The 10844-nt window shown below is 55.1% G+C and overlaps 1 protein-coding gene across 1 annotated transcript in view; it reads right to left on the bottom strand.

Annotated features, from left to right (window-relative positions):
* Positions 1–10554, bottom strand: part of EPHB1 (EPH receptor B1) — a gene marked incomplete at its 5' end in the record, with an annotated part of 77963 nt that extends 67409 nt beyond the window's left edge. Inside the window, 1 exon segment of the mRNA XM_084267392.1 lies at positions 10497–10554. Within this exon segment, the coding sequence (XP_084123518.1) occupies positions 10497–10554 (58 nt within the window).
* Positions 10555–10844: the final 290 nt, after the last annotated feature.

A 10844-nucleotide genomic window follows, 5' to 3' on the forward strand; every position in this document is an offset into this window, starting at 1 on the left:
CAGCGCAAAGCACTCGTTTACCAGGCACATCCTTCCAGTTGCCTTTTTGCAGACGTATTAGAAAACTTATCACTCCCTCACCCCACAGCAAGGCAGTTTCTGCTGGAAAACAATCTAAATAATCCAGGTCAGGGAATATAAGTGAGGATTTCCAAGGTCCCTCCCTGACACAGCAAAGCAAACAGCAGCTATTTGCTAATTGGCAGCCGCCGCGCCGCTCAAGGAAAGGGGCTGAAGTCTTCAGGATCAGAGGAAGCTTGATGAGGAGACTCACCCAGCAGATCATTTAGAAAGATAAAGCCCACGTTCGCTCCGCTGCAGCCAGCTATTAAAAGTGGAGACTGTTATTTCAGGTAATAAAGAGCAAGACCTGAGGACCGGCCTGGGAATTCAAATTTACAACTTGTATCAAATCCATACGCTGTAAAACTTCACCTAGTTTATAAGTTTCTCGCCAACTTCATAAACCATGTTTTATTATTATTGTTTTCTGACTCTCCTGCCTTCATAAACCTCCTCTCCCAGCCTGTGTGGGTGTTGCATTATAAACATTTGCACTTTGATTCATTCAAGACTGAAGAAAGCTTTCAAGGTAACCTATTAGGGATACTTTCAAGGTTTCAAAGACAGCCCAGTTTTCCCTGAACATCACAAAGCTTTAAAGAAATAAGAACCCTGCCTTGTCACAAACCACCTCCAGAAAAAAAGAAGTTAAATAATAACCTGCTGGGAAGGTGACTCAAGAGACTGTGGAGTTTTGCTCCAGTCTGGTGGGATCCTGGGTGGGAAAACACAGGGGTTTCGGGGCAGGGGGTAAGGCAGGCACCCACCCATCGCTCCCCAAACCCCCTCAGCAGGGAGCCCTGGGGATGCAGGTCACAGAATCACAGGGGTTGGAAGGGACCTTGAGAGCCCATCAGGTCAAACCCCCTGCCAAAGCAGCTCCCTAAGACAGGTCACACAGGTTGGTGTCCAGACAGGTCTGGAATCTCTCCAGAGAAGGAGACTCCACACCCCCTGGGCAGCCTGTCCCAGGGCTCCCTCACACTCACTGGGAAGACGTTCTTCCCCATGTTGGTGCAGAACTTCCTCTGCTCCAACTTGCAGCCATTGCCCCTTGTCCTGTCCCCACAGAGCACTGAAAAGGGGCTGGCCATTTCCCCCTGAATTCCATCCTTAAGATATTTAGAAACATTAATTGGGTCCCCCCTTAGTCTTCTTCTTTCCAGGCTGAACAGCCCCAGCTCACTCAGCCTTTCCTCACAGGGGAGATGCTCCAGGCCCTTCATCATCTCTGTAGCCTCCTATGGACTCTCTCCAGGAGATCCCTGGCTTTTTTATCCCAGGGAGTCCAGAACTGGACACAAAACTCCAGGTGGGGCCCAACCAGGGCAGAGTAGAGGGGGAGGATCCCCTCCTTTGACCTGCTGGCCACACTCCTCCTGATGCCCCCAGGATCCCATTGGCTCTCTCAGCCCCCAGGGCACACTGCTGGCTCATGGCCACCCTGTCACCCACCAGGACCCCCAGGTCCTTCTCCACAGAACTTCTTGGAGCAATCGGACACTTTTCTGCCAAGTCAAGGACCAGCTGGGGGTTTCCCTGGCTCCAGCAAGCCGCAGGGAGCAAAGCCAAGCCCCGGCACTCAGCGGCAGATCCAGAGGGTGCCCTAAGCAGCATCCTTCTCAAAGCAGCCCATTTTCTCCAGCCTCGGCCACAGCCCAATTCAAGGTAATGAGCATCTTTTTATAGCCTGGGGCCGGCTTTCCAGCGAGCCTTTCAGCGCGGCCGCCTCCCGCCTGCGCGCAGTGCTGCCAGCCACTGCGGTAATCACACGCGCACGGCACGAGGAGGGGTAATAAGAGCCAATTTTTTAGAAAGATACTGAATACAACCAGCTCACGACCTCACAGCTCCCCCCCCCCAGCCTTCTCCCAACCTCCTCTCCTGTACAAGGTCAGCTTTGGCATCCATGGATCGGGGAGAGGGCCAGAGCACGGGGCGGTAGCGGGGGTCCTACCCAAGCTGGCTCTAACAGAAAAAAGCACTGGTGCCTGTAGCTCCTGCACAGTTGATGCTTTTCTCCATTGTGCTGAGCAGGAACAAGGTTACCCAGCACAATGCATTCCTTGAGCCAGGCCTCCCTCCCCGAAACTGAGCATGGAGCTGAGCCCTCTAAGTGTTATTATACCACAAATCACTGCTCTACAGCTCAGGACCTGGTCCCCACGACATTGTTATACGTGCCAAGAGCCTGACAAGCTCAAATGACTTAGACCCTCCCCAGCAATTTCATCTTAAGGGGTGAAGCACAGAGCAAAGGAGACGCATCTCCGTGAGCTTCACCCACTGGGTGAGGCTTCTGGACAGCTTCGGGCCCCGTGGGGTGGTGAGCAGCTCTGGGCATCTTGGGCTTTGCCCACTAGCCAGGTGGTGCCCATAATTTCCAGGATAAAGGATGCAGAGACCCAAGATTACAGCTCTCAAAGTAACCACGGGCAGAGGCACAGGGACAGAGGGGCCACGTGGCAAGAAGACACCAACAGAGACACATTGCTGGCACCACAGGTACACAGAGACATAGGGTGACTGCAGAGGTCCTCAGCTAGCAGAAAACACTGCAAGAAGCACTTCTGTCAATACACCAGTGGTCTTGAAATGCCAAGTTCTCTTCTTTTTCAAGCAGATTTGTTTCAAGTGAAAAGCAGAGCTGATGCCTCATGGAGCTCTCCAAGCATCCCGCTCCCGTTCTGTCCCTATGCACCCATCTCAGTCCTTGGACAGTGGGAAATCCACCCGATGCCATCTGCTTTGTAAGAAGGTAAAAGTGAAGTGCCCAACCTATTTCTTGGGGTCACCCCAGCCCATCCCAAGTACAGGAGGGCAGGGGGCTGCCCAGCAGGACCAGAGCAGGCACCCCCTTCCTCCAGCAATCCCCGTTCCCCTCCTGCTTCCCAGGGCCAGTGTTGCCTTTTTAACTCTTCTGCTGGGTTCCTGGTTTTCCCAGGGAAGATGTAATTCACACCCCTTCGCCTCTTCCGTGGTGATTTAATGTCTTTTGAGCAAAAAGCAATTATCCTCATATCAACAGGACCCTAGTGAGGATGATAATGAGTCGGCTCCGACCCCGCAGCTAAGGAAGCGGTTAAAGCAAGTGGAGGTCTCCAGTAATCAAAGGCCTGTCCCCAGCCCCTGATTGCCAGAAAAAGGCATGAAAAAAACCTCCATAAAACTTCAATCATCACCATTCCTTGCTCCATCTCTCCCTGGGAAGTGGATATTTTAGCACTAGGAGAAAGGGGACCAATGCCAACCCCGGGTCCTTCCTGCTTTGCTGTCCGGGTGTTGCTTACCAGCTCACCGACAGCAGGGAGAGGGCACCTAATGGGTGTGTGTGTTATATCTGCCCTGTAAACAAAGAAAATAAGGCAAGGGAAGCAGAGACTGGGATGTGCAACAGGTCTTGTGCTTTGCAGGGCTGCAGAGGCTCCAGGGCAGAGCCAGGAGTGAGGAGCAGCCAGTGCTGCCTGGGTACCAGAACAGTGGGATGTGCTGCTCTTCCCCCTCAAAGAAATTAAATATATCTAGTTGGGGAAAGAACAAAACCCAGCCGTGCTCAAAGCAACCCAAGGCAATGCTTGGTGGAGTTAAATAATCCAAAATCTGGTGCCTGGCAGCTGCTGGGATACGACATGCAGGGTACCAGAGCGTTGGAGAGGTGAGCAGGACAGCAAGGAAGACTCGAGGGAAGAAGATATCCAGAAGTCACAACCAAACCTCCACTACCTCAGACAGGAGGTAACACCGATAAGCAAAGACTTCCACAGCCTCTCCCCTACTCCCAGCCACCACGTTTACTTGCTGCAGAGCAAATTAAAGCTTAATCAGCTTCAAACCCCAGTAACGCTGCCTGGAAGCCTCCCCGGATACACCACAGTAACAAGCGCCTACCGGAGGCTTTGCTAATCCCTAATTACTTGGCATGGCTATTTCCAAATTAAAAAAGAAGAAACAAGCCAACCCATACCAAAATAAATTTCATACTGTAAGAGAAATCCAAGATAAACTTCATACTGTATTTTTTTAAGTCCTCCCACCCCCATCTGCAGAGACCTTGATGGGACTCCACCTTCTCGTTAAGGGGCAAAACGAGCTAAAACCCACAGTTCTCAGCCCTGTCCTCCACCTCCCACCCACCCTAGAGGGGATGGCAGGGAGATGCAGGCCATGAGGATGCTCAGGGGGTGGGGGCTGCAGGGAACAGCTGCCCTGGGGCTCCTCTCCTTCCCCCTGGGAACATCCCACCCAAACCTGGCATTAGGTTGGAAGGAGGAGTGAGGCTGAAGGAAAGTTGTCTTCCTCGGCCAGGGGGCTGGGCACAGAGCCCCTTCCCCTTTGAACCATTGCCTCTGTGATTTCTCACAGTGGGGCTCCCAGCAGGAACTTATTAAAGCCAGACCAAAGCACGTAGGCTTTAATAGTAATTAGGTCACCCTGGGTTGTGGGCTTAGCAGGAAAAACTATAATTATTTAGAAACATCAAGTTGAAATGCCAAAGAGTCTTAATGGAGCCGAGCTAATTAACCAATTTTGACTGAATAACTGATTAGTTTAAAAAAAAAAAGAGAGAGGGAGAAAAAGAAAAATCAATGATCACAGACAACAACATTTTCTTTTAACAGGTTGTTTTCTTGCAGCAATTCTCAACTGCACAAAAAGAGACCAACAACCCCCGCTAACCAAATATTATCGTAATTAAATATTCAACAGAAAGCCTCTTCAATTATTCAAAAGACTGATAACACTTGTTTATAATTGGGGTGGTGGAAGAGGTTTCCAGAAGCAGGGATTCTGCACATCATCAGGCTCCAGCCACGGATGCAAAACCACGTGGGTGGATGGGTGGTGGGACCGGCTCATGGAACAAGCTCTGGCATGGCTCTGGTCACCACTCACATCCCTACTGCACAAACCCAACTCAGAGGAGACAACAGGATGCTTTCCAGTCCAGACATGAGAAGATGGACCGTGTGGCCCACAGGCTTTTGGGATATTTGCTGCCAGGGTGAAAATTTAGGGGACTAAAAGCCAGTTTCCAGGTTTTGCACCTTTTTCCAACAGTGACTTGATTCCCCAGGCAGACAACTTGGAGGAAAAGCAGACCCCTAAGTGCATCATTATAATTCACTAAGCTGCATTACCATAGGAAATTACAAATTAGCTTTTCAGCAAAGGACAGGGGGATATTTAGATTGGCTATAGAGGAGCTACAGAGCCTCTCGGGTCATTTATCCGAGCTCTCGCAGCTCCAACTTCCAGGGAAATGAAACAACAATAAATATCAAGCAGGGAAAGTTAATCTCCACTGAAGGTGCTTTAATAATTCAAAAGTTATGATAAATAAATAAATGAACCAACGAAGCAGAGACCCTCTTACTCCTACAGATGCACATCCCATTTTCCTCACAGTTTCTCGCGACAGAACTTTGGAGAGAATGGATGTTGGGCCAACCCCCTCCCCTCAAGCCCCCCAATATTTCCTGCACAAGAGGGAGCCCAGCCATGGCTGCCTCTTACAGGGAAAGCTGATTTGGGTGAGTTTGCTCTAGTTGCCCCGTGGCAAAGGCCATGTGGCCTCTGCTTGGGGCCTGCCCCGTGCACTCCCAAGCAGCCTCTCAAACCACTCGCTTTTGAGAAGAAAAAAAAAGGGGGGGAGGGTTAGCCCCTGTAAGCTGGATCGTGCACTAAGCAGCTCTGTCCCACAGACAAAGTCCCAAGGCCTCTGACACCACCCCAGCCTTTCTTTGAGCGTTTCTGCTCCTGAACCATCCCTCTATGGAGGGGGAAAACGGGGAGGGGGGCGGCAGGGCAGTGCTGAGGGCTCCCTGCAGAAGCCCCCTGTCTTCAACACATGGATGACAGCACATACAAACATCTTATCATAGAACCACACAGCGCTCTGTGTTGGAAAGGACCTCAAAGATTTTTTAGTCCCACCCCCCTGCCATGGGCAGGGACACCCTCACCAGCCCAGGCTGCCCAAAGCCCCATCTAACTTGGCCTTGGACACCTCCAGGGATGGGGCTCCCACAGCCTCTCTGGGCACCCTGTGCCAGGGCCTCACCACCCTCAGAGTGAAGAATCCCTTCCTCACGTCTCCCCTAACCCTGCCCTCTCCCAGCTCGAAGCCATCGCCCCTTGGCCTGTCCCTGCACTCCCTGGGGAACAGGCCCTCTCCCCCTTTCCTGTGGGACCCCTTTAAGTGCTGGTAGCCGCCATCAGGTGTCCCTAGAGCCTTCTCTTCTCCAGGCTGAACCAGCCCAACTCTCTCAGCCTGTCTTCATAGGAGAGATGCTCCAGCCACTCAATCATCTACGTGGTCTTCTGGATTCATTTGCCATCCCAGCGCTCCGCAAAGTACTCTGGGTCACCTGAATTCCCATCACATGGGTTATCTACACCACTTCCATCACACCAGCACCAGCAACTTCCTTAAGTGACACACACCTCACCTTCCTAACACAGCAACCAAGGTGGCTCTGCCTCTCCAAAGTGCCACCCAGAAGCCACCCAAGCTTAACATTCACCTTGCACAAGCGTTCACACGTGCAACACTAGATGCCACCTCTTCCATCAGCCTCACCCACAGCAGCCCAGCGCTGCGGGGAGGACCAGCACCTCCCAGACTTCACTGACCCGATTAGGATCAAGTGGCCTATTGCCCAAAGTAGCATTTTCCTCCTTCACACCAAATCTGTGCATTTCTTTAGCCTGAAGAACTCAGCTCTGCTAGAAGCACCGCGGCCCAGAGCCAAGCCCAGTCGAGCTACTCCAAACCTCAGTATGTTCTTCTGATATTTAAGACCAGAGAAAGGTTTTTGCTCCATCCTGTTGTATCAGGACCTGCACCTGGGATGGGGAAGGGGCCACCTCACAACCCCCCCACACCACCAGCAGCTCATGCCACAGCAGACAGGCTCACAAAACACACAGCAGCACCCCCACCTTCCACAGGGAGACGGTGAGCAGGAAAATAAATCAATTTCTCAGACCCCACCATCCCCACAGCTCCTTCAGGGCCCTGATTTGCATTAACTGCCCCAGACCATCTTCAGCATCAAATAAATACTAACACAGACAGCCCAACACGCTGGCTTTCCATTTCCAGCCCCGCTCCTCCGATCTCTCCATCATCACTGGCGCTCGTTTCCATCTCTAATCGGCTCCCCGAGCCAAGCCGCCAGAGCACTGTAAGTTATCCAACTTCGGGCTGTGCTACGTTCAGAGAAAGTGAAATTCAAGGCTTTAATTAAAGGCAAAACCCACATAAATAAAGGCCTTCAGCTAAAAGGAAAGAGACCAAGGTGAAATTCAGGTGCAGGTGATGGGCTCGAGCCAGACCGCCGACAATTCAGGGATGGCCGTACCACAGCCATCTCCACCACGAGTTTATCCGAGCTTATGCATCCCAGGGTCCAAAGGAAAAAAAGAAAATATCCCCTTTTTTTCAGGTTTTCCAGCACTTTGTCACACTGCATGGCACAAGCCACCGAGGTCACCTGCAGCTTTGTGTCAGAGGGACCTTTGGAGACACCGGGACGCTGCCTTTCCTTCACATTCATTTCCCAGCCCGAAGCACGGGGGAAACGGGAAGGGAGGAGGAAGACTGAGGCAAAGGCATCATGAGTCAGTGATACCAGCAATTAGTCAAAGAAAAAAAAAAGGCAACACAGGCATCTGCAGTCTCAGGCCCCTTTTCCATGACTTGACAAAATGCTTTTCTTTCAGGCTGTCAAGATCCAGGCTCGCTCATCGCACCAAGAATAAGGTTTCTCCCCCCTCAGGGTTGGAAAGTGAAGGGATGGCTGGATACTAGCACTTGCAAATCCCCATGCAGGCTACTAGTGCTGTCAAATTCTCTGGTGAAAGGCTTATTTCTAGCTTCTCCTGGAAAGCTGCCCTGCTCTGGGCAAAGCTGCTCAGCCCCAAAGGTGAAAGCCTGTGGGGTGATGGCACCAGCCAGCCCTCAGCCGGCTCCACGCAGGCACTGGCAGAAGCAGAGGAAGCCCAAAGGATGCCTGCAACAGATGCGTGCGTCCCGAGCCAAAACGGGAGGAGAGAGGGCACCCGAGGAGCAAGGAGCAGGAGCCAGGGACGTCACTCCCAAACCAAAACCCCCATCCCCGGGGATGCAAAGCTAAGCTGGAGCAGGGCTCTCCACCTCCCTCCCCAGGCTTCGCTTCCCATAGCGCTGCGAGCAGCAATGCCGGAGAGGGAGAGAAAAGCCTGGCTTGTAAGAGAGCAGGCACGAGGCAGGGAGATGATGGATAGGTAAAGCAGGTAGGCAGATTAAATACCTGCACCGGAACGGGTATGAGCCCCCATCTGACCCACCAACACCTCGAACCCTGACAGCTCCCCAAATTAAAGCATCTAACACTGGCCCCTTAGCAGCCTCTCTACGCTAAACGTGATTACATTTGGTTCAGCTGACACGAGAGCGAGCACAGGAGCGGCTCCTGAGCGATCGCAGGGTGTGGGAGAGACAAGAGTACTCGTTCCCAGCATCTTGCACCCCTCGTCCTCCTCACAAGACACAGAATATTTAAAAATTGACTATAAATATCCAGGCATCCGGCAGAAAAGGGTCAGCCAAGCCAGAGGATTTGGTAAAGACCAAGTCATGGGAAGAAAACTCGGGTAAGCGACGCTGCTGCCTCCAGGTTCACGTGCTGCAGGCAGTGAGATAGCAAGGTTTTACAGGGGAGAAAGAAATATTTGCAGGCAGCCCAGGGCCCTGACCCTGGCTGCATCCTCAGACCCCCAAAGATCTCCCCCTCCCCTCACCATCCCAGAGGAAAGAAGAGACTTCTTGTCTAGATGGCTTATTTGGGATGCAGGGAGCCAGCCCTCCTCTCTCCACTGCTCCTGTGGCAGAGCCAGGCTCCGGCCGTGGCTTTGCCTTGCTGCCGGCAAAACCAGACTCACAGTGGCTCTGGGGAAAAGCCAGACCCAGGAGTAGGTCAGGCTCCAGGAGATGCTTCAGCTTGGCTAGAGAAACCCCCACTTCAGCCCAGCAAAACCAACCTCTGCACCGGGAGGATCCGTGAGGTTTGAATAAGCTCCACGGAGAGGTGTTTTCTCTACACAACCACACCAGGAGACCGTCGCCTTAACTCCAAGTCAGATTCATTGGCTCCAATTCAAGTTCCCTGCCCAAAATCTTCCCTGAAATCCAAGAGCTCTCCTAGGATACTACTTTACCATCCAAGTAATTCCCTCAGCAGAGCAGAGTAGAAATAACACCGCTCTTCAACAGGTCCGGTCCCGGGCAGGGATGCTCCACCAGCCCGGAGCCTGCTCCGGGGATGCTCAGGGAAAGCAAGACCCCGAGCGACACAGGGCCACGACACCCGGGTAGGGGACCGAGCCAAAGTCTCCCAAGCCAGCCACGATTTGGGCACTGCCTCAAGCAGCTGATGCCGCAAACACCGGCCAGCCAAGCGCTGCTCACGGGTCTTCACGTGCGACCGAGCAAACCCACGCCTGCTCCGCATCGCGCGCCGGCACGGCAGCGGCGTTCCGACCTCGAGTTATTCCCGCGGAGGTGCAACGAGGGAGGAAGCCCGAGAAATGAGAAATAAGAAAAGCAAGCACGCAAACACCCGAGTCGGGTTTCCATCGGAAAGCGGATGCCGCAGCAGGTCGGCCTGTGAGGGGAAGAGCCAACACCGCTCCCACCCCGCGATGGACACCACCGGGGCAGCGGTCCAGCTCCGGCACCTTCCATCTCAGCCAAAACCGTGCTCACACCCGCTAAACCTGCCCAAGCCCCGCGCCGGCCCGCAGCTCAGTTGACCCCCCAGCATCATCTCTCCGCATCCTTGCTGCCAGCGAGCGAGGGGCGGCTGGGCGAGCCCTGCCCTCCGTGTTATCTAGCGGGGAGGGGGGGGTGGGGGCGGGTGGGGTGTAGGGGTGAGGGAGACAGCGGCCAAACAAAGCGGGGCTGGGGGGGGGAAGCCCTACTTCGGAGAGCCGCAGGGCAGCCACCGACTGCCGCGGCGGGCCCTGCCAGGCCCACCGCTCAGACGCAGGGTCCCGGAGAGATGGGGAAAGAGACCTCGGGCCCACCGGAGCTTCGCCGCGGCCACGCAACCCCCTCACCTCCCCACACCCCCCACCCCCCATCCCCGCGGCACCTGGCCCAGCGCGACCCGAGGGACGGCAGCTCGGACCCAGCCCCCACCAAGCCCCTTACCGAGACCACCCCCGGCCGTTCTCCCGCAGCCCGGGGTGGGGGGGAGCGGGTGGAACCAGCCTCGCGGGTCTCCCCCCTCCCGGGCTGCGGGAGGACGGCCGGGGATGCTCCACGCCGGGAGCCAGCCGGTTCCCCCTTGGTGTACGCCGCGGGGAAAGGCTCGCAGCCCACGCACGCCGCGGCTGGGCTCAGGGACTCCGGGCTCCGCATCCCACCGCGTCCCCCGCCCGTGCCTCACCTTCCACGGCGGCCGCGGCAGCGGCCAGGCAGAGCAGCACCACCAGATCCGCGGCCATCGCCTCCCCGAGCCCCGCAGGCTTCAGCCGCTTCCCGCGGGCGGCCGTGAGCGGGCATGGGGGTACGTCCGCGGGTCGGGACGGGGCAGGGCGGGTCGAGGGACACGGGAGAGGGAAGGGGGGGGGGAACAGGGACCGCGCCGCCTCCCCGCGCCGCCCGGGTCACATCGCCGCCGCGAGTGGGGCGCGCGGCCACGCCGCCGCCGGCCCCCGCCGCCGCCCGGCCACGCCCCCGACACCGCCCCGCCAATCCCCGCGGCGCGGCCACGCCCCCGGCCCGCCCCCGCCTT

Source organism: Gallinula chloropus (assembly GCF_964237585.1).
Source record: "Gallinula chloropus genome assembly, chromosome: 8".
NCBI lineage: Eukaryota > Metazoa > Chordata > Aves > Gruiformes > Rallidae > Gallinula > Gallinula chloropus.